Source organism: Trachurus trachurus, assembly GCF_905171665.1.
Source record: "Trachurus trachurus genome assembly, chromosome: 12".
Taxonomy (NCBI): Eukaryota; Metazoa; Chordata; class Actinopteri; order Carangiformes; family Carangidae; genus Trachurus; species Trachurus trachurus.
The window spans coordinates 19,590,169-19,613,510 of record NC_139908.1 but is presented as its reverse complement, the minus strand read 5'-3'; the positions used below and the strand labels follow the sequence as shown (position 1 = coordinate 19,613,510).

Sequence of the window (23,342 nt, the reverse complement as noted above, 5' to 3'; positions counted from 1 at the left end):
CAATCCCAGAAACAGCCATTGCTTTGTCGTTAAGAAGGACACTACAGCACCGTCTTGCTTCAGTCAAATACCAAAATCATGAATGCAGTCTGGTCCATTCTATCACTCTCTGGTCATGTTGATATTGCAGGGTGATTTCTATTATTATTATTATTATCATTATTATTATTATCATCATTATTAGGTCCATGATTACTGGAATGTCAGCCTGACATTGATCCAACGGAGCCAAAGGTAATCAGGTCCAGTGTGACATCACGGTTAACATTCCACTACTGTCCATTAGTCATGTCATACTCTCATCCTCCAGGTCCATTGTGTGTGTGTGTGTGTGTGTGTGTGTGTGTTTGTGTGTGTGTCTTTTTGTGTTTTTTTGTTTTGTTTTCAAAAAGTTGTTAGTACATCAGTTTAAGACCGCATGGTTGTCTCCTTTAGGACACACTGTTCGAACGTTGTGTAATGTCTGTTTGACTTTTGCGTCCGCATCAGCAGGACCTTGTTTATGACATACTGGAGCAGCGCACTGAGGGTGATCCCATCTGGGTCAGCACCTTATCCAACCACTGGAGGGGGCCGTTGAGATGCAGCTCGATCCAACAGGGGGTGCTGGTTACTGTCTGACGCCTGAAAAGAGTAAAGGACATCATAAGGATAAAGGCAAACTTCCCACTGTGGTTAAAAGTGGCACGGCATGTGGTATGAGCTGGACCTTTATATATCATAATATTAGTCAAAATCCTGGTAATGTGTACAGATGTGAATGTGAATGTGAATGTTGAATGCGAGCAGTGGAACACTTTTTAAAAAGAGATTTACAGCGAATAATTCATAAAGTAAATGGGAGCTTGCATTGTCCAGGTCTGACCACACGATCAAATACAGCTGACTCCTCTGTGGTCCTGCCAGGCTTGGCCTGAGCTCCACAAACAGCAGAGACAGTGACTGTTAACCAGACGGGCTACACAGCAGCTTAACCCTGGCCACTGAGGACAAGCCAAAACACCCCCACAAACACTGCTGTCTGGCTCCTGGGAGGGTACAACACAAAAATCCAAGCCAGAAGCAGAACAGATGTTTGGTTGGATGGATGGCTGGACGGCCACAGAGACAGAGATACAGACAAATGCCCTGTAATCTCGCACATTTTGCAACAAAAGCAGGAGTATAATAGAGATTAGGGTTTAATTTTGTCTGTGGAGGGGAAGTGAGAATCCAAAACCTGTAAGCAAAAAAATACAAACTAATCTCTTGAGCATCATGGATCATGTACTCTTGTCAAGGATATCTTTTCATTGCTTTCTCAAAACTGAAACTGCTGTCAAATGCAGTTTCACAGGTGAACTTGTAAGAATGAGGTTTAAGCAATTTTACCATTTTCTCACCGGGTTCTACTTAAGTTCAGTCCATTTAGCTGAAGGCATGTGACAGGAGCCCATGAGTCAGTGTTCAGAGCAGATGACACAGATGCTCTCTACACCAGGCAGCATTTGGAGAGTCTCCAGGCTTTGCTCAGATCTGGACACAGTGGCTTAAGCTTAGCCAGTCCAGGTTTTTTAAATATTATGATGAGAATGTTGCTGACATTCAGAGAAACCAGCAAACCTAACCCGACGCACCTTTCAGCGTATTGTAGGTGTGTTACGAGGATGTTGAAATACTTAACAGCTGACCAAAGAAAGTACACACCTAATTCATTCATAATTCATTCATTTGAGACAGAGCAATTTGAGGATATAGTGTGTATAGAGGAGGAGGCTCGTATTACCCGTTTTACACCATTTAATTTAAAATAATTCTAATTTACTACAGGAGAATCAATAGTCGTTCTCTTCAAATCTATTTTGGTACAACCCTGACCAGACACCGTCAATAACGGCCACTGCACAGAGAGCAAGTAGTCATTATGTCATCAAGCTTCTGGCATGACCCTGGTTCACAAGGACACAAAAATGAATTTCGCTGCACCACGTCCTGGTCTGACCAGACTCCTGCAACCATCCATTCATGGTGGGATGATTGTGAAGGAGAAAATGATGTGCTTCGAGCGCAACACACCTGTACTCTGCTCCCCAGCCCTTGACGAAGCTCATCCTGATGGTGCACATCCTGGTTAGCTGGTAGACCGCCTCGAACCCCTGATTGACTGACTGGGCCAGCAATGCGGCAAACTCTTGGTTGTTAAAAATCTTCAGATTGCAGCCTGGAGAAAAAGAAAATCGAACATAGAGTGCATTTAGAGAGTGCTTAGATCCCTTCAATTTAAAAAAAAAAAAGTTGTTGTGTTGCAGCCCCATGGCAAAAGGAAAAAAAAAATCCACTCAATATCCCATAACGAAAAAGGGGAAAGAAACTGAATTTAACAAGTGTTCAATAAAATATTAATAAAAGGAGAGATTAAATTTCACTTTTACATGACACACACTAGTTTACATAAAATTTCACAGTCCCAACAGACTAAAATCGTCTTGTACTAGGCTACATGTTTAGTTCAGCTCTAAATGTGGGTTTTTTAACGTGGGACTCAACTGAGATTTCCTCATTTTAGAGCCAGCCTCAAGTAACTGCAGTATTTTGGCACCACCGTGTTGGCTTCATCTTCCCCCTTGGTGCAGATTGATGAGGGAAATTTAGATTTTTCTTTTCGGATTGTAGCATAGGGTTGAAACGTATCAAAATGTGAAACTAGAACTACCACCTCACAGGTGTGTATGCCCCTGCCAACAAGCCAAGTTGTTGTTGCTATTGTTGCTGGAAATATTGTCAAAATCTCCCTTCCGTTCTGAGTTACAGCATTGAATTATGACCAGAGGTGTTTTTGCAGAACATAATGGGGTCACAGTGAAGCTGACTGATGACCATTTGGATAAAAGAATATCATAATTTCATCTTCAGTTGTGGCTAAAAAAACATTTTTTTAGAAATTCTCCTAGAGGGGACCAAGCAAGTCTGGTCACTTTTTGGCTGTTTTATCAACAGGAGGAGGGTGGACAATAAAAACACAAGTAACTAAATACTTTAAAAAAAGCCTAACAAATAAAAGTACCTAGGAATTATTTTACAGCCTCACTGTGTCTTTGAAGATAACTTAAAAGCAGAGCCATTGTGAATCTTAAGGTGTGGATGTATTGTATGCTGGTGATAATTTTCCACATGCCCCCGAGAAGTCCAAGATTCTTGTGTTTCCTTTCAGTATGGTTCTGTGCCTCAGTAATGATACTGTACTGTTCACAGTGCTCATTTGGCCAGAAATGAAATGCTTAAAGTTACATGGGTACAGATGAGTCAGCATGTGTGGGTGAGAGTCTTAGAAAAACTGTCACATTGTGGAGGGCATTAGTGCTTTCTACAGAGCAGACCTCACTCAGGACTATTTTCATCAGAAAGGAAAACCATTATGTAGCAAGAGGTATGAACGTTTGTTTGGCGATTCTGTCTATTGTTCCTCGTAGGAATCCTGGCTGATAAAAGTTTCAGAGGAAGTCAATCCATCAGCCCTAAGAATAAAACTAATCAGCGAACCCAACAAGAGGCTTTGTGGAAGATGCTTTGCAAGAAACATAAGGTGTGTGTATAAACCTGGTGGTATCTTGCAGACTGTGGCAGGATGCCAGCCGTATCGCTGGTTGCAATTGGGACTCTGGACAAAAATGGCACTGTCGCTGAGGCACTCGGCGAACACCTCCCCTCCGATGTAATACAACCTCACACCGCGACCTGCGGAGTGTGAGACAGGAAATAATGTGACGATAAGGGGACGAACAGAAAGGGAGGAAGACATAAATTGTGAAGGGGGGGTTACAAAAGGGACTAAACAAGTATGTTTGCTCTAACAAATCAGTGTAAAGAATCAGAGAAAAACAACACTGGAAACCACTGAAACTGTTGCACTGTGCAAATCCTTTGAACCTTTTGTGATGATAACTGATAAACTGCACATTCACCATTTGCACCATTTTACCTATATGTCTCCTTGTCATTTCAACGGTTGCGTTCCTGTTGACATTACTGAGAAGCCCTAGACAGAAACGTTCAGAGTTGGAGGGGTCGGTGAAGCCGTCCACTGTCAGAGACGGCTGCGAGGCGTGGAACGTCTCTCCGACCCGCTGGTTCAGCTCATAGTAGGCTATAGAGCACCAGAAGGCTGGTTCACTGTAGGTGACTGGCTGAAGGTCTGGAGAGAAAAAAAATAAAGGAAGTATTTTACATTTCCTATGATTAGAACTCCTACAATGAATCAACCAACTTATCACTTCTCCTAACTTTCCAGGGACTTGCAATGAAAACCGATTACGCATAAATCAGTCTTACCCAGGCTGTGACTGACAGGCGACAGGGTGCTTGGTGACATTTCTGCTGGTGAGCCTTGGAGGGGAAAAAAAAGAAACAAGAAATATCACAAAAGTGTTGCGTTATTATCTGAGCCCTTAAGTACATCTGTGTCAGGTCAGTGGCAGCCTGTGCATTATCACAACTCAAAACTACCTGATTCCATACTTTGATTCATCTGCTGGTCGCTGGTCTCTCCATCCTCACTGATGTAGCCAGGTGGAGGAGTCTCTGTGCACACAAACATGAGAAATTGTGGTATATTATGAGACGGAACTGAGACTTATGCATGTAGGATCTCGTGTACATAGGAAAACAACCACCAGGCCGGCAATCTTACCTATAATTAACCCAATCAATCTAATATAATCAATACATCCAACTGGTTTACATGAAAGATAATGGAAGTCAAGTCAAGTGCCTGCCCAGCATACAGACCTGGTATATAGTTATTAGGAGGGTCTATGCCAGCTGGGAAGTTGGTATTTTCAGGGATGGAGTTTGTAAAGTCATCTAGAGGCGGAAGCTCTGTCAGAATCTCTGTATGGCGTGGCACCAACACTGGAGGCAGCACTAGAGAAAGAAGGAGTGTCATTGACAAAGACAAATAAAATTTGTTGCACGAATCAAATTTGTATAATTAAAAACAAGCAAATGTGCACAAAGGTTCTGCATCTTCCTCACACACAAAACAACAAAGAAAACTGAAATGCAAGCTTAAACTTGAATACATCAAGACTGATTCCTATAGCCCAAACTGAATGAAAGCAGTCACCAAACTCATTACTCACATCGACGCTCAGTAAAAACCCAATCACGAATACACACATACACTCTCTCTCATACACACAATTCTCAAGGATCATTACCGGGCGTCTCCACTCTCTGGTAATGGTAGGGATTGACACACACTTCATCCTTCTTGAGGTTGAAGGCGTACTGGCAGGTGTCGATGGCCCTCAGCTCGTGGTGGCTGTGAAGGTCGGGCCATCTCCAAAGGCGGCAGTAGATGACGTGGGGCAGGCCCTTGCGGTGGGACACCTGAAGACGGCCGTCCAGTGACCTGCGAGGGTTGGTAGAGAAGGACGGCTCACAGCTCAGTGACGTGCGCGAGTCTTGACAACAGACTAGAAGCTGAGAGGGATACTTGGTGAACCACTGTGCTTTCTCTTGGATGCAGTTTTGGCAGTGTAATAAGTATACAAAGGCTAAATAAATACAAAAGGGACTAGGGAGTAAACAAGAAACCCATTGGACTGCAAGGACGCTGATTATGTTTTATAGCTAAAAACCTTGTTTTATGAGGTTTCTCAGCACAGTTTGGAAACAGCCACTGCACAGTCTCTAAAACTCGTAAAAACAAAAAACACTTATCGTCCTTGTCCTCGCTGAATTATAACTGAGTGGCTGCCAATTGCGGAACAGAAATGTTTAAGGTAGTAAAAGAGGAAGTATCGCTATTAAAAAATCAAAGCACTTAAGTAAAGATCAGTTTAATGGTGGTCACTGCCCAATAGCACACAGGCAAGGAACATCATTTGTGTTTAATGTGATATTTTGCTGATTACATCTACTTCTAACAGCTGAATCCGGTCATTACATATCATTATCACACTGTTGTACTGAGAAAGGCAATAAAACAAACAGCCGGACAAATGCATTACCGTTTTCACTGTGTAACTTTTGCAGCAGTGAAGAGATGTACTGTAGAACAATTATCCTCTAATTGTGTATTTGTGTACATGTGAGTGTATTCACCTGCTGTGGTCATGGTATCCGTACATGCCTGCAGAGTCCCACTGCTCTATCGTGTGGCCTGAGCCTAGACCCCATAGATCTGAGCAATTGCTACAGACACACAAACACACGCACGCACGCACGCACGCACACACACACACACACACAAAAGACATGCGTACACACAAAAGCAGGCACAGGACAAGTGCAAACAAAAAAAAGGAACAAAAATAAAAAGCAAACAGATGGTAAACATGAGATGTCTTATTCCAAATTAGTAGGATGAAATCACAGATATTTACAGCTGGTCTCTTATTGACATGAAGAAAGGCTATTAGATTGGCCTTCTCTGTCTTCAATAAGAGACTATAACTGGATGATAGGTGATCATATGACAACTCCAAATCTGACAGTGATGTGGTGCAATCAGGTGATGCAGGGAGCTAGACGGGATTCAATTGCAGCAGCCTGTTAAAACTTTTAGATGAAAGGTGATAGCAGGGTGACATAATCTTTGATTTCTGCTCTCCCACCCACATCTGATCTTACTCACATCGTGGAGAGATGAAAAACGACACCTCTAATCATTTTACTACTTTTTTTTTTTTTGGACTTTGAAGTCGAGCAAAGCTTTTGACTGCAAAGCCTGACTGCACCTGATATTTAATCTACACATACATATGATTCACATTTCTGTGTATTATTGCTCAACCATGAGGAGGAGGTGTGATGTGAAGCAAACGTGTCACACGGGGGTCACACGATATGTGCATCTACACAACAACAACAACAACAACATGTGAATGGAGAAATAAAGAAATTCAATAGACCACACAAGATGTGTCAGGACATGACAACAGAAAGAAACAGGTACAAAACAAATGTGTGTATGTAAATGCCATGTGTGTGTGTGCAACTGAAGGAAACATACATCCTGACTGTTGCTAACTGGAGGAGAGGAGAGGAGAGGAGAGGAGAGGAGAGGAGAGGAGAGGAGAGGAGAGGAGAGGAGAGGAGAGGAGAGGAGAGGAGAGGAGAGGAGAGGAGAGAGGGAGATTCTGTTGTCTGATTCGTGCAAAGTGGTTGCCAGACTTGTCTGTACAAGACCCTTTATCTGGATACTTATCATTCTACCGAAAGAGTTTCTACAAATACAAGTTCCAAGTATCCTATCTCCAGACACAGCTAATGCCTCGTCTTCCTCCCTCCTCACTTAAAAAGGTCACCAGAACAATCACTCCAGTGTGTCTGTCAAAAGCGTTCTCTCAGAGTGAGACTTGTCTACTTATCTCCTCACCTGTAAATCACTCTGGATGAAAAGCTTGAATTTGTAAATTAGATTTGTTTAGTTATCTGTTAAACTGGGTTACACACGCAAAACATCATGAGGATATTTTCACTTCAGAGCTGCAAACTGTATCGTACACTTCTTGTCATCCAGATTACCTAGGCGTGCTATCTCTAGATGAGCTGTTGCACTCTTCCTCTATCACACTTCCTAACCTCCACCCGGGCAGAGATCTACAAAGCCCTACACCTGCTATCTCCTGACAACCCTCCAGACGCTGCTCTGACATCCTCCACCCCTCCTCAACGAAAACAAGAACTACAAGAGCAAGAGCAATTTATCTCGGATTTTTATCAACCTTTGCGCCTCTGTGTTCAAAGGGAAGTGAGCTATACATCAAATTGCCTAGAGTGCCCTCGACCAAAAAACTGTCAAATAATACATCTAGATGTACGACTTCCTCTAATATCCAGCCGTTTTAGCCAAACCATCACTTCTTGAAAGACAAAAATCGCAGACAGCCATATTTTCATTTAACTCCAATACCACCGTTTGTCAAGCGATTAACATAAGACGAGCTACATTTCTCTTGTAATAACCACCAGTGTTTTATTGTGATTGATGGCATAAAGATAACATTCAAGAGAAAGAAAACATTAAGCTCTACAGCTACAAACCCTGATAAAAAAACAACTCTTCCTCTTCATCTCGGGACAGCAGCGGTGTGAGCGAATGTCTAACAAGAACTAAACCACCATCGCCTTATCAGCGCAGCGCCACTTCAGAAGCTATCTGGTCTACATTCCTCAGAGTGAAGAACCAGACACGGCATCAGATTCTCTCCTCTCGGATTATTCTTCTCCTGCTCTTTTTTCGCCTTTTTGTCACTTTTACTCCAGCTCTCCATCCCTCTCTCAGCTACACTCTTAACTTCCCCAATATTTTCTCACCAATCCCTGCATCTTACGGTGAAACTTTATTTTACCACCACTACATATGCTGCAGTGTCATCTCAGAAAGAATATCTACAATGGGTTCACACATTTTTGTTTATGTGTATTCTACTCCTGCCTGCTTCATACTTTATTTACAAAGGTTTAGAGCGCCTACATGTATCGTGAGCCAGCGCTGATGCTCTCACCGGTTCAAGGCTAGAACTTAAACATAGAGGCGAATTATGAAGCGTGTTGCAGCAGAGTGTAAATGTAGACGGCGTGCATTCAGACAATGTGATTAGATTTGTCTGCCCTCAGCACAAAGTGCATTTTGCTAAGAAAGTAACCACCCACCAGGAAACCTTGACGTCCAACATCAATAGTCACGGAGGATGAGTCCTTCCATGTTTAAAGAAAAGTAAACATGTCCTGAGATTTAGTACCTCCTCTGCAAAACCCAACAACTTCTCACCATGTCACAATGCTGATGCAAAACTCATCCACTCGGATGAATGTTCCCATCTTTCATCACCAAACCCAGGTGTCATGATCAGGAATAGGATCCTTAAATGAAAGATCAGGGTTCAAGACACCCAGCTATCCAGTTCAAGTGTCTTTGAAAAGGACACCAAATGCAGCTGACTTGTGGCTGACATGAGTGTGAGCGACTTTTCTCTCTGTGGGGGGGGATGAATTCTATTATTGATACTTTATAATTAAAGGAAGCCCAGACAGACACAGAGAAAGGGTGGATTACATAGAAAATTTGAGAGGGGAAGCTCATCAAATGTTCACAGAGCAGGCCTCAGTGATCTCCCCCGTTCTGCCGATCCTCGGTACACTGACTGACGTTAATCACGGGCTTTTCATGGGGCTTCCCTTGTCTTTGCCACTTTGGTCACGATAAGGTTTCACCTGGTCTGGTGACTTGGCTCATGTAACTTATCATGCGACACAGGAGAAATCTATACTGACAGACACGTGAACCACTCAGTATCTACAGCACAGCACTGGTGGATTTTGGTGCAGAGCAAACTTTCTTCAGAAAAATACTCCACAAAAACAAATTTAGTGAGTTTCTTCTTGTACAAAAATGAAGATGTACTGCGACCTCAGGCCAAGCTTCTCTTTGTTTTAATAGAGTCTTTACAGATGTGATAGATTTCTTTCCTCCTTTTTCAGAACATTTGCCAACACTTACAGATAATCAGAAGCCACTCTTTATATTAAATGGTATCTTGTAAGACATTCTCCAGTGTTTGTATTTTTGAAGTATTATCTCTTCTTTTTCTATTGCTTTGTCTTAGGTCTCTACTTCAATTTTTTTGGAAACACTGTGTACCTTAAACGTCTGTTTGATGGTGGGGGTTGGTGTATGCCCCAAAGCTCGGGGCAAACATGCTATTTAATGCGATGTTCAACCGTTCTTGGCCAACAGCCACCGAAACCCCTTCAGACTGCCTCGTTTCTTTGTCTCCTTTAAGATTTTGTAGGATGATTTTTACATCCAAATAGAGACGCACCATGAGCATTTCATAACCGATTCAGGCACAAAGAACTTCATTAAACAGAGTGGCTAATGCCAAGTACCAACCCAACCACTTAATTAGTCACTCATGCTGTTGCCAGGAGGTACAGTACACACACCTGTGCCATCAAAAGACACATCTTATAATTGTTGTATTCCATTCTACATTTTCCTTTGGCGCAAGGTCTTTATTTTGCCAAGGAACTTATTTTTGAAATATCATAATATCCTGATAAACTCCATTTGAAGACAGGCACAGATACTGATGGTGCAGACTACTGGCGCATCTCCGCACTTAAAACTAATTCAATACGCCCACTGTTGGAGTGTTATAAGCTCTCGAGTCGACTAATTGAATTCCTTTTGATCAAATTCCTCTGATCTTAATCTAATTGGCACTTTCTAACAAGTTGTGTCAACCTATCTAATCAATGTTACAGGATAAAAGGTGACGCTGAGACTTTTTGTAGCTGCAAAAGACGACGGCGTCGACACGATCAGAGCCCCCGTCACACCTGCAGTGACTGCTTGGAGCGGTGCGAATGATCAACCAACGCTTCGCAGTGTAAATGTATACATTCAACACAAAACAAGTTTGGCTGGCATCATGTGTTCAACATCTGTTTCCGCCAATGAGGTTTCACTTCTCTCGCCATTTTAACCTATGGCACAACGGAATAGGGAAGCAGACCCATTGTTGCACAACAGAGACTGCAAGCCTGCGGGTGCCTGTTACCCCTCAGCTTACTTTCATGTGTGTTGACACACCTCACTGTGCTAATCTGTATTGGTTGTATTGTGGTGAACCAGTGCATAAGAACAGCGGATGTGTGAATATGAGCACAGCCTGAGGTGTGCTTAAGCTGAAAGTCGATGAATAGAATCATTCTGATCGCCACTTCATCATTTACGATTCATAAACGAAAACATTTCCCATTTGTGGGTCCAAGTTTCTCAAATGTGAAGCTTTGCTTCTTTTGTTTTAAATAATTACAATTCATAATATGAACTTCTGTTTTGGGCTGTTGTTAGAAACACAAAGATATTATCTTGGGGGTTTCTGATATTTCCAAAAACTTCACTGATAAATAGCCGTATCGGTTCTGTTAAACCATTGGTGTAATCGGCAGAGTAATCTAAACTGTGTGGATGTGTAGTATAAGTATGATGCGTATCTATTCATCTGACCTCATTATGATGTTTATTGCCTTTAGTGAGTTTACACAACTTTGTTACCTATGCAGACACATGGTTGTTACTACCCCTGCAACAGTGGTCATGGTATGTCTGTGTGTGGTACAGAGCGAAGCTAGAGAAACACAGAAGAGAGGTTTTTTTGCGTGCATGTGTCCTCATCTCACCTGGGTATGGTGACACACTTTGTGTTGCTGTTCTGCGTGCTGATGGCTTTCTCGAGCTCGTCCAGCTGCCCCGTCTTCTTCAGCTTCTTCACCAGGCTCTTCACAGCTTTTTCGCACCATTTCTCCTCCTGTCCGCCCCCGTTCTGCTCCCCTACTCCTCCTATCCCCCCTCCCGCTCCCCCGCTACCTGCTGGAGTCTTTTTCCATCCTAGGAGACGTTTCACTACCGGGGGAGTGAAGGGAAGGATGGAGGACATGGTGGCCTGTGTATGAACCCTAAGTATGTTGTGATCCCTTTCTTAATCTACTGTGATGAGAAAAAGGGGGGGACGGGAGAAGAAGGGTAACACAGGTGATGGGATGTTGACGTAATTCCAACTGGAGATTCAAAAAAATAAGCTATACGTTGAATATAAACCTGTATTTCTGAGTAAAGTCTAATTAGCGCTACAGTATAGATCTTGAGGACTCTTTAGAAATATCAGATGGAAACCACAAATCATAGGAGAGAAGCACATCCAAAGAAACCTAAGAAATGAGGGGGAAAAGAGACAGCACGCATTAACACTTGTGAGTGAGAGAAGACAGATGACAAGATACAAAGAAACATTCATTTCTGTAATGGTGAGACCACTCGTGCCCACACATCTCGTTTCATGAACTGTTTTTCTTTCCAGAGCCGTGACTATGATATCTATCATTGCCCCCCGCGGCTAAGCCTCCTACTACTGTATGTACCGAGCTGTATGTCAGCCAGGCTGGCAGCCATAGCATTATAAAGTGGAAAGTTTTAAGAATTAACCGATTGTGTTTTATATTGAACGTTTGCTGGGCCATTTCTGATTAATATAGCCTACTCTACTACTGGTGCACACACTTGCTGTGCACCTGTGCCTCTAAACCTTAATATTGAAAAATAAGCTCTTCTGTTTGCACAAGTAGGTTTGTGTTATCTTGCAAAACCACTTCCAAACAGTAAGTCTTCAGATCCGGTGACACAAAGACTTATGTTAAGGGGGGTGCAGATGCAGATTGCACAAGTCATCTTACTGATAGTGTGCAACAACTGTTTACATATTTAACATCATGCCATGGCAAAGTGTTTAAATCTCAAAATTACAAGTCAATATTAAATGAACATGATTCTAGTTTCCTGCGCACTTTGAAAATGGTTAAAGGAAGCACATGTATTCTTACAAAATGTGATAGAGATTAAACAGCATTTTACCATACACCAGTCTCGGGTCATAGGTCATTTAAGGTGCTTAACCTCACGAACTCTATTCTTACAGCTATGGCTCTTCATAAATCACATATGTTTGAATGTTCAAGGTATCCCAGACATTGTGCTTTTGAATAATTCACTTCAAAGAGTGGAGGGTGTAGATTTCTTTATTCTTTTGTAGATCTTTAACAAACTAACAGAGGACAACATAGGATGTATAGGCTTCACATGTTCAAAAATCCTTTACTTCTGACAGGAGATAAATTTACATCTATGGTAGGAAATCTATGTCAATATCTAATACTAAACTAATCCTATATTAAATTTATCCTATTATTGAAACCACTGTTCACCCTGAGCAGTGTCAAACTGTGTTAAACCCTGGTCAGGAGCTTAAGGCCTTACCAGATGAAACGTGCTGCCCTATTCACACCCACGGCAGATCATGTAAGTTTCACAGATCAGTCCTGTAAACTATCAATCACTTCAGCAAGCGAGCAATTCACTGTTTTTTTTTTTTATAATTCCATCAAGTGTAGTGATGATATACAGAATTCAAAGGCCACAAAACACTTCACAGTCAGTTTTTTAGTGCATGTAATATTATAGTACTAGCCTATATTATGATTCTCATGTTATTGCCAGGATCCATTTCCCAGCCTAATGAGGAAACACACATGCTCAGACAGAGCAAATTAAGAAAGAGGCCCAGACAAAGTGCCCTGACTAAATCATTAAGTTAAATCTGAAAACTTCTTCTGCACCCAATCCCCTCAAAACAAAACACAAACATTTTTTTGTAAAGTGCAGATTAGTGCTGCGGATTTATCGATCACTTAGACATCAATAAATACAGCGAGAACCACTCAGTGATGCAGGTTTTTCAACTGAGCTGCCAGGGAGGAAGGGATAACTATCCTCAGCATGTTACCCTGAAAGTCCAAGCTCCTTCTAAGAATTAATTTCACAGGCTTAACCCTTGGACTGCTTACTATTAGTGCAAGTGTATGAATGGCTTTTAAAGTGAGTCAGACCATTCCTGAAAATAATTAACTACAGTCTTAGACCCTGCAGTTCATTGATATTGTCTAAACACCCAAACATGCTTCCCATTAGAGAACATCATACACTACAAAAATAATAGCTTTGGGGAGAGAGGCTTTTGATGTCAGCAGGAGAGTCAGAGTCTGGGATAAATAAATAAAAAGTATGCCTGAATCAAATATTGTAAGTTATTTAATATCTTGAATGGACTCCTTGAAAGGTGTCTCTTTGGCAAAATAAAGGATTCCTAAAATTCACAATTCTGGTTGCTACTTTCACTAAAGCTTGATATGTTGTAACAAACTCTTAAAACAGCAAAAGCTGGTGGATTGGTGCAGAGAGGAGGGAGGGGGGACGAGGGTCCTAGCTATGTGGGAGCCTTTCAAAGTGAACAGAAAGTCTTAATGTAAGGAACAAAAAGCACAAAACGTGCTGATATGGCCACAACGCATGTATCCAGTCGATGTGCTGACCACGGCTATCAGGGCCTTGTGGGCAAAATATCAACCTTATTTAGTCTGAGCCGTCTTGTCTTTTTTGTGAGAAACTGGGCTGTTTGGGTTACTTCTTCTACGAAACCATACACATAACAAACGCACGGTTGGAAGAATAAGCTAACGCTACGAACTGCGATTCACACTTAACAGCCAGTGGCTGTAGACTTGACAAGGCACAAAAAGCCACTTGGTTTCGCCGCCTAATGTCATTTGCTGTGATATACGGGTACAGTAAAAGATATTCAGGTTTCTTTTGTCTCGAAATGACTGATAGTCCCCCCTCCTTCTCCTCTCCTCCTCCTCCCCTCGCCTCCAAAAAATCCGCTAGCAAGCTTGCTACTTTGTGTCACAGACAAATAAATAGGTCTGTTGCATGTTTTCTCGCTTGCAAATCAAATCTGTTTCATTGTTAAAAACACAACTTACCGCACGAGGAGGTGAAGGGACACCGAACGGTCACTCGGGTACCTGTCAGAAAAGCCTGTCTGTTCATTATAAATGCATCCAGAGAGACTTTAAACTGTATTTTCCACATCCGAGCCGCCGGGATGATGATGGCCCCTCATTCAAAGCTCAACCAAACATGTATAGCAAAACATAAACGGCAACGCGACGCCACCACGCCCCGCCTCCTCTCTGCCCTCCTATTGGCCGAGCCCCGGGATTGAGCCGATAACCTGTTGCCAGACGGGCGTCCTATTGGCTCGAGGTCACGTCCGTCATACGTTGTTACGTACGAAGGTATGTCGGTGATGTTTATCAGTGGGTACCTTGATTGTCCTTTCAAAATTGCATAATACAGTAGTCAATAGAACTGATAGAACAGAGTAGAATAGAATAAAGACACATGCAGCCTTATAATAGACGGGAAATGAAAAGGGAGCATCACTCATTTTGTTACAACGTTTCCTACTTGTAGCTATAGTGTATTGTGCTGTAGGCTATAGTTTAATACCCCCATCTCTGTGCGGTTTCTCAAACTATGCACATTTTGAATATTAAAATTGAAGATATTAGCGGTAGGCTATAGGGTTGTCAAGGATAACTAAACTAAAGGCTGACTATTAAAACACATTTTAAAACCTGTGTTTTAAAGATGTTTTCATTCATAATTTATTCAATAATTGGCTAAATTTAAAGGATACTGACGCCAAATGCCAAATAAATGGGAAAGTTGTCATCGCCCATCATAAATCAAATGAAGTAGGCTGCTTAAGTAGGCCGATCCTACATGCTGTTCTCATGTTTCTAATGACACTGAACTGCTAAAACGGATGGCCATAAGTTTGCGTTTGCATCATTCTTTCATAAGTCATTTGACCGCATCATGCAAATACACAGATGTCCACCTGCAGCACCTGCATGCAAACAAAGTGTCTGTCAGTGCAGACTGCCAATCTGTGGCAGCAGCAGAAGTAGCTGCGTGGGTCGATCCCGTGACTGTTTTCCTCGTCGTCCATCATATTGTCAAGGAGGCAGGAGCGCATGCCCTGTGCTGTGCGCACAGTGCCTCACCTGAGACCTGTTGCTCAGCTGCGGATGATACTTCGAGAACGTCCGCTGTGGATCTAAACGATGCTTCACTTCCTCGCTCATCGTTTAATGGACATAACTGAGTAGCTTTTTGACCTGCTATGCTACAGTATGACCAGCCTGTAACCAAGCCGGATGAAAGAACAAAAACAAAGAGTGGACACCACAAGCCAGTGTGTGTTTTATCTCAGCCGGCTTAAACAACGAGAGGAGTTCACTCACTTGTAAGTAAATCTTATACTTTGGCCTTTATTCATTGTCTGAAAAGGTCTAAACAGCTGACTTGTGTAAGAATGACTGCCAGTAGAGTCCACAATAGCATATAATGTTACAACTTTATGCTGGATGGCCTATGAGGGAAAACAGACACTTCAGATATATTAGCATTATCCAGCTGTGATTGTCCATTTTTACACAGTGGTTTTAAGTTATTGAAAACACTTCTCCCCAAAAAAGAAAGAAAGAAAAAATAGGTGAAGTCCTAACCACAAATGTAGCAGTATTTACCCAACTTTTAAGGGTGAGGGAAAGAGGGAGTTAATATGCATATTACATGTTCCACAGTGTGTCTACAGGGGCTGTGTGCCTAGCGGCAGGTAGATGCAGGATGATGCTGTGAGCATGTAGACAAGAACAGATAATAACCCCCACAGGACCATCACCAAGGAGACAGAAACTCCACAGGGAGTGGAGTGCAGTGTTTGCCATAAAGAATTAGGTAGACTCATGCCACTGCAGTGGTCTGAATTCAAGGAGGAATATGTTTTCTCCAGTATGCGTTTAAAAAAAATCTTCACATCTGTTATTTTTTCTCTTTGTACAGGTGTGTGTCTGACTTGTACACTGCAGGCAATGGGCAGGTGTTGCAAATGCAACAGGAGACTGCTGTGCATGTGCCTGCTGCCTTGCATGATGACCGGCCACCTTCTGATTTATATCATGGTGTCCATATTCGTCACCATCTCCTACACTCCTCCTAAAATAACCGTCCACTACGTTGCCCCTGGGATCTCTCCTAACTCTTCTGCTTCACCCTCTCACCCACTTGGCCCTTTCTGGAACCTCCGTCTGGTGGACAGCGCGCTGTGGAACCGGTTGCAGCATGCTTGGGATCGTCAGCACAATCCAATACTGCGAGGGAACACGACGGGGGTGACGAGGAAGTCGGGAACTGAGCTTAATTTAGAGATCGAGGATGAATGCCTCTCCAACTGCATGTCAAACAAGTGTTCACTCCCTCGTACGCAAGATTCAAACGGCCTGCCTGAACAACTGATATCATTTATCAGGTCAATGCACTGCAGAGAGTATCCACTCCTGATCAATCAGCCTGGTATGTGTAGGGACAACAACAGATCCTTTGTTTTGGGCACTCCCATGCTTCTCATAGCTGTTAAATCTCAAGTGGGGAACTTTGAAAACAGGCAGGCCATCCGTGAGACGTGGGGACACAGTGGTCTGGTGAAGGGGTTTTATTCTAAGGAAGCACCAGTGCGCACAGTGTTTTTACTTGGAAGGCAGGACTCGAGTACAGGTCCTCATCCAGACCTCAATAACCTCCTTGATCTTGAGAACCAGAAATACAGGGATATCTTACAGTGGGATTTTAGAGATAGTTTCTTTAACCTGACTCTAAAGGACTTGCTGTTCTGGCACTGGCTCGAGGAGTACTGCCCCACTGCCATCTTCGTGTTCAAAGGCGATGATGATGTCTTTGTTCGAACAAATGTCCTATTGGATTACCTGCAAAGGGAGCTGGAGGAGCACAATGAGTTGAGAGAGCGGACAAATGAAACTGACATGAATTTATTTATCGGGGATGTAATCAATAACGCAATGCCAAACCGTGAACCGTCCACTAAATACTACATACCTGAACGTTTCTACAAAGGTGGTTACCCACCGTACGCAGGTGGAGGAGGGGTGGTGTATTCCGGCTCACTTGCGTTAAGACTGAGAGAGGTGTCTCAGAGGGTGCGCCTTTTCCCAATAGACGATGTGTATCTAGGAATGTGCCTGCACAGACTAGGGCTTGCTCCAAGACATCACCCGGGTTTTTTAACCTTTGATCTCCCGGAGGCAACCAGGAACAATCCCTGTGCTTATAAATCTGTTCTGCTGGTTCACAGGCGGAGTCCTAAGGAGATGCTGGCACTATGGAATCAGCTCCAGAATTTCCCCCATCGTTGCTGAGACTCATTTGACTGCCAAATAGGGATTCATTGAGGACAGAATGAATGCTGCCACCAAACACCATTGAAAAAAAAAGAAGAAGAAAGACATACACAAAGTGAATGCATCTTTTTGTCAAACAGGTAGTCCCCTATGAGTTTTGTGTAATGTAGCTTTCCTCCAAAGAGTTATGTAACTCTGAGGGGAAGACTGATCTACCTCAATGGGTAATTTTATTTGAAGGGGTTTGCACAGTTTGTTTTTAGTCAAAACTGATATTAATTGAACCAATTAAAAAACAAAAACCTTATAAAGAAAATATAGTAACATATACATATTCATCAGAAAGTTTGAAGAGAATGCTTTAAAAGATTTTGGAGATATGTTTGAAATCAAAAGTTCCAGATAACAGTCAAATACAAAATGTCCCACGTCTTCTTGTCTAACATTTAAAATATAACAGATCCTGGTGAAATTGATCATTTTCACAATGAAAGTAAGTTTGGTAATAATACATAGCAGTGCCTGGCTTTGACTGTGGTCATCTCTCAGCCAGGGAAGGTGTCATTTTTAGAAAGCGTGGTTGCTGTTGTTTGCACCTCACGAGTCCTGCTGTGTGCATGTGTTGTCATGGCAAAAAAGGGACACACCTACTGTACAGGGAGGTACCACTGACTTGGTTTGGAGGTGTTTATGTCTGTCTCTCTGTTGACAGATTCTGTCAGCTCAACGTCGTCAACGCATCCTGAGTTATATATGAAGATTTACAGGTCTGTAGTCGACACCAAAATGAAGTGAATTCAGTTTTTTCCCAGCGCACATTCTGATTATAGAAGTGAGGCCCTTCAGATGTGACTAATTGGTTTTCACTGTTGTGTAAACATGTTATGCAGTGAATGATTTTGTCTTCAAATTGGGGTGAGGTATTGTTGTGGATGAACATGAATGTTATTTGTTCCTGCCCTCAAGGATTGCTATTAAAATGTAAATAAACATGGATGAATAAATGTTTGTCGCTAAATACATACTTTTATTGAATGTAAGTATTTACTTATGGAGTTATAGTCAAATTAGACTTTGGTTTTGACAACAAAACAGAATGCGTTGTCAACCTCCAATTTAGAGAGGCAGACGTGAAGGTAAAGCCTTATGCAAATATGCATAAATTACCAGCAATATAGGCACAGCTGAGTGATCAGATGTAAGTGAATATTTATTAAGTGCATTTATTAAGTCTGGTGTTAGGAGGGTTTGTGTGGCCAGTAGTGTAAGTAGATGGAGCATTGTATGATACAAAGAGGAAGTCTACACTTGTCCGTGTGAGTGTTTACTGTAGTGTACTAGAGGCCCACCAGTAGACACTGAACAGCCAATTTGCATGTGGGTTTTTAAACAAATGTGATGATGAGGTTTTTGAGCTAGGCAATATAAAACATATTGTAATGACTTGTTCTGAGGAACAGAATAAACTATTCTATATAAACTGTGGTTATAGGAGCATAAACCGCTTATATTTGGTATACCTAACCTTTTGAGATTTATTTAACATAAAGGAAGCAAAAACAGTATAGGCTTAAGTAATTGTAAATTATGGAAGAATTCTCTTCTCTTCTCTTCTCTTCTCTTCTCTTCTCTTCTCTTCTCTTCTCTTCTCTTCTCTTCTCTTTATTGTATTAAAGTCTCGTCTTGTCTGGTCTCCACCATTGATTTTGGTACTAATAGGCAGACAGTGGCTTTGAAGTAATGCAGTTGTAAAAGAAGTGAAGTCTATCCGAGGACAACAGGAAGAAGATTACTGAGCTGCTGAACCCTAATGAGGTGGAGTGGACAGATGGAGGAAAGGTAAACTCAATTTTAATGTAGTAATAATCAAATTACCTACAAATTACATGGCAAAGCTGCTCTAAACAGTTTTAATACAACCATTTCTGCCACTACTACTACTGCTACTAATAGTAGATGCTACAATTAGACATGGATTGTTTGTACTACAATTTTTCTCACGAATATATCAAGCATTGCTTTATAATACACGAGGCACTGATTACTGTATTGTGGTTGAGTTGACACTTTAAAAATAATAATATGGGCTTGAGTGACATCAACAGGGAGGGTTCCTGAAGACAGGAGAGCAATCCAGTGACATCATCAGTGCTGAGTATCAGCTCCACCCAGTGGAGAGCTGTGGTAACAACAGGAAAGTTCCTGAAGACTCTGGAGCTCCTCCAGTTAGAGGATAAAAGCTGGGACAGTCCCACTGCTGAGACACTAACAACACAAGCAACACAGAGGACAAGAGACACTTTAACAGTGTTTGATCTGACAACAAGAGGACTCAACAACAGACACACACTGAAGATGCTGTGCTCTCATGGATTCCAGTCTGCCCTCAGTCCAAGGTCAAGGTCAAGGTCAAGGTTTCTTTATTAATACCAGCTGGTAAATTTGTTGTGCAGACAGGCACTCAGCAGTCCCAGTACAAAAAACAGCCGCACACACACAAATCACAAATATAAAAGACAACATAATCAAAATACATGGTCAAAGTCATAGGAGTAGAAATAGAAAAGTGCTTCTACATAGAAAAGTGCTTCTACATGTCCCTAGGGTCAACTAAGTTCAATATGAACAAGATCACCTTGTGGCTTTACTATTCAGCATTACAATTGCTGTGGGTATGAAGCTACTTCTGTACCGTTTTGTCCTGCCCTTAGGGGCCACAAAACGACAGCCAGAGCGAAGGAGCTGGAACTCGCCATGCAAGGGATGTGAGCAGTCATTACGAATAGCGCTGGCTTTACGCTGCAGCTGTGTGTCATAGAGGGCTGCCATGGTAGGTTGAGGCTCACCAATTATCCTACCAGCCCATTTGATAATCTGGTTCAGGGAATTTTTGTCCTGCAATGACAGATTACCAAACCAGGACACCAGGGCAAAAGATAACACAGACTCGATAAAAGCTCGATAAAATAGCCTGAGCAAAGTTTTGTCAATGTAAAACCTGGACAATTTCCGAAGATAAAACAGACGCTGGTGTCCCCTCTTACACACTGCTTCACAATTCTTGTTGAAAGACAGTTTAGAATCGATTACAGTCCCCAGATATTTATAGCTTTCCACACATTCCACAGATTGGCCCTTAATGACTGTGGGATCACAATTTGGAGTCTGTGCCCTAAAATCAATAGTCATGTCCTTTGTCTTGGATGTGTTGAGCACCAAAAAAGAAAGATCACACCAACTAATAAAATCCTGCAAGACTGGGCCATGGCTGGATTCATTGTTATGCAACAAACTCACAATGACTGTGTCGTCTGCAAATTTTAAAATGTGCCTGTTTTCATAGACACTCCTGCACATGTTTGTGTAGAGAATAAAAAGTAAAGGGGAGAGAACACATCCCTGAGGTGAGCCAGTAGAGGAACATAGTGACTCAGATAAGATACCATTCACTTTGACTCTTTGTGTTCTATCTGTTAAGAAATCTAAAATCCAACCCACCAAATTCTGGCTCAGCTGAAAGTGCTCGATAAGCCTTGTGGCTAAAATGTGAGGTTGGATGGTGTTAAAAGCTGACGAAAAATCAATAAAAGTCAGTTTAACATGGGTTTTGTTTCCCTCCAGATGTTTAAATAAAAGATTCAGCAGGGTAAGTATGGCGTCATCAACACCTCTATGGGCCCTGTAAGCAAACTGCATAGGGTCAAGTGCATATGCTGTTCTCCCTAGCAGTTCTGATTTGACAAGTTTTTCGAATACTTTCATTAAAAGAGAGGTGAGGGCGATCGGTCTAAAATCATTCAGAGTTTTAGGTCTGCTGACTTTAGGGACAGGGATAATCTCTGCTTGTTTCCATAACCTGGGCACCTTTTGCTGACTCAATGACACATTGAAAATGTGATGAACAATAGGACTCAATTGTTTTGCACATGACTTCAGTAAAATACCACTGATTTTATCGGGTCCAGGGCTTTTATTGGTTTTTAGAGAGAGGAGACACTTTTCCACTTCTCGCTGTTCTAGTGCAAAGTGTTGATCATTTTTAAGACTATCTCTCAGACTCCTCCCTTCCTCACTGAAGTCGAACTGGTCAAATCTTAGATAGAATTTATTCAGAGCACTGGCCAAGTCACAATTTGACCCAAAACCATCAATAGTAATGTGAGTGCTCTTTGTTTGTTTTATGCCTGCCATTGTCTTAATACCAGACCAGGCCGCAGAAAGGTTATTCTCTGCTAGTTTGCTCTCTACTTTGGCTTTGTATCTCTGTTTAGCCCGTAGGATTTCAGTTCTCAGCTCTCTTTTAGCTACTTGTTGTTCAGCAGGTCCCCCGGAGTTGAAGGAGAGCTTCTTCTGCTGTAGGTGAGCCCTGACTTCCTTGGACATCCATGGCTTGTTATTAGGGTACACCTTGATAGTTTTTGTGGGAATGATCATATTCTCACAGAAAGTCACATAAGAACAAACCACATCAGTGAGTTCATCAATGTCTGTACAAGAGTCTTTAAACATATCCCAATCAGTGCAATCAAAGCACCCTTGGAGACAAGAAGTCGATTCCTCCGACCAAATTCTGACCTCTTTAGTCTGAATTTTTTCACTTTTTAGTACAGTTTTATATGCCGGGAGAAGAAGCACACAGTTGTGGTCAGCAGAGCCTAGTGGAGGCAGCCGAAGTGATTTATAGGCTCCCTTAACTGTACCATAACAGAGGTCTAATGTCTTGTCCTTCCTGGTTGTGCACGTAACATACTGTCCAGTCAGCTTCTACTGGCCTGTACGCTGCAGTCTGTGGCCAGAGGTCAGACCTCTGCTCCAGCAGCAGCATCTACTGCAGAGAAACCTACAGGAGCTGATGGACAAACTTCAACACAACATCCTGGAGGAGAGCAGTGTGGCCGTGCAGCCAGTCTCCTACCAGCTGGACAAAGAGGGAGAGCACTTGAAGCTGAGCCTGGACACTGGAGGCTTTTCCCCAGAGGAGCTGTCTGTCAGGCAGGTGGGCAGGAAGCTGAGAGTCAGCGGGAAGACAGAGAAGAAGCAGGAGGACGGGAAAGGCTCCTACTCTTACAGACTCCAGGAGTTCAGACAGGAGTTTGATCTGCCTGAAGGCCTGAACCCTGAAGCCGTCACCTGCTGCCTGGCTCCAGACGGGAAGCTCCACATCCAGGCAGCCACAGCTCCATGTGCTGAGGAGGCTGAGAGAGAGCTGACTATCAAGAGGAGCCAGGAGGAGGACACACAGCAGACACAAGACAGCAGCTCAGAGACACACAACAGCTCACAGGACAAAGATCAACACACGGACTGATCACAGTGTTGATGTGTCAATGAGAAATATTTTATATGGATGACTGATGATCATATGTTTGTATGTTTGTATTTGACCATGATTAAATAAATGTTTTAGAAACTAAAGGTGATTTCTTTGGGTCTTTTACACATTTTTTTTCTTCATTGTTTTATCCTTTAATTTTCTTTTGACACAGACATGATCAGGTAAATCCTGCAAATAAGAAGAAAAAGCTGATGGGAAGGGATCTGATAAAAATCTTATAAAATATTAACTTAAAGCAGAAGTAAGTGATATATTTGTGTTAATATAAGTCTTAAATAGTTATATCTTCCGACAGCAATCACTTACATAGAGTGTTTGGTCTGAATCACGGGTCTGTCAGTCACTCTGCTCTGCTCTG

The 23,342-nt window shown here is 42.3% G+C and overlaps 3 protein-coding genes across 3 annotated transcripts; 2 read left to right on the top strand and 1 right to left on the bottom strand.

Annotated features, from left to right (window-relative positions):
- Nucleotides 1–229: 229 nt before the first annotated feature.
- On the bottom strand, nt 230–14,513 carry smad2 (SMAD family member 2). The gene is made up of 11 exons (XM_083983563.1): nt 14,368–14,513; nt 11,176–11,703; nt 6,085–6,174; nt 5,196–5,389; nt 4,765–4,899; nt 4,483–4,557; nt 4,309–4,362; nt 3,959–4,171; nt 3,577–3,714; nt 2,056–2,200; nt 230–624 (listed from the first exon to the last, which is right to left on the bottom strand). Exons 2-11 carry the CDS (start codon nt 11,430–11,432, stop codon nt 501–503), a joined length of 1,425 nt encoding a protein of 474 aa, XP_083839689.1. The 5' UTR covers nt 11,433–11,703; nt 14,368–14,513; the 3' UTR covers nt 230–500.
- A 1,813-nt stretch (nt 14,514–16,326) lies between these two features.
- LOC310994382 (N-acetyllactosaminide beta-1,3-N-acetylglucosaminyltransferase 2) lies at nt 16,327–17,667 on the top strand (the record flags this gene model as incomplete). The annotated part of the gene is made up of 1 exon (XM_083983047.1): nt 16,327–17,667. The coding sequence occupies one exon, from the start codon at nt 16,327–16,329 to the stop codon at nt 17,665–17,667; it is 1,341 nt and encodes a 446-aa protein (XP_083839173.1).
- Nucleotides 17,668–20,004: 2,337 nt separating this feature from the next.
- LOC310995113 (heat shock protein 30-like) lies at nt 20,005–22,957 on the top strand (the record flags this gene model as incomplete). The annotated part of the gene is made up of 2 exons (XM_083984042.1): nt 20,005–20,051; nt 22,411–22,957. 2 exons carry the CDS (start codon nt 20,005–20,007, stop codon nt 22,955–22,957), a joined length of 594 nt encoding a protein of 197 aa, XP_083840168.1.
- Between the last annotated feature and the right edge of the window lie 385 nt (nt 22,958–23,342).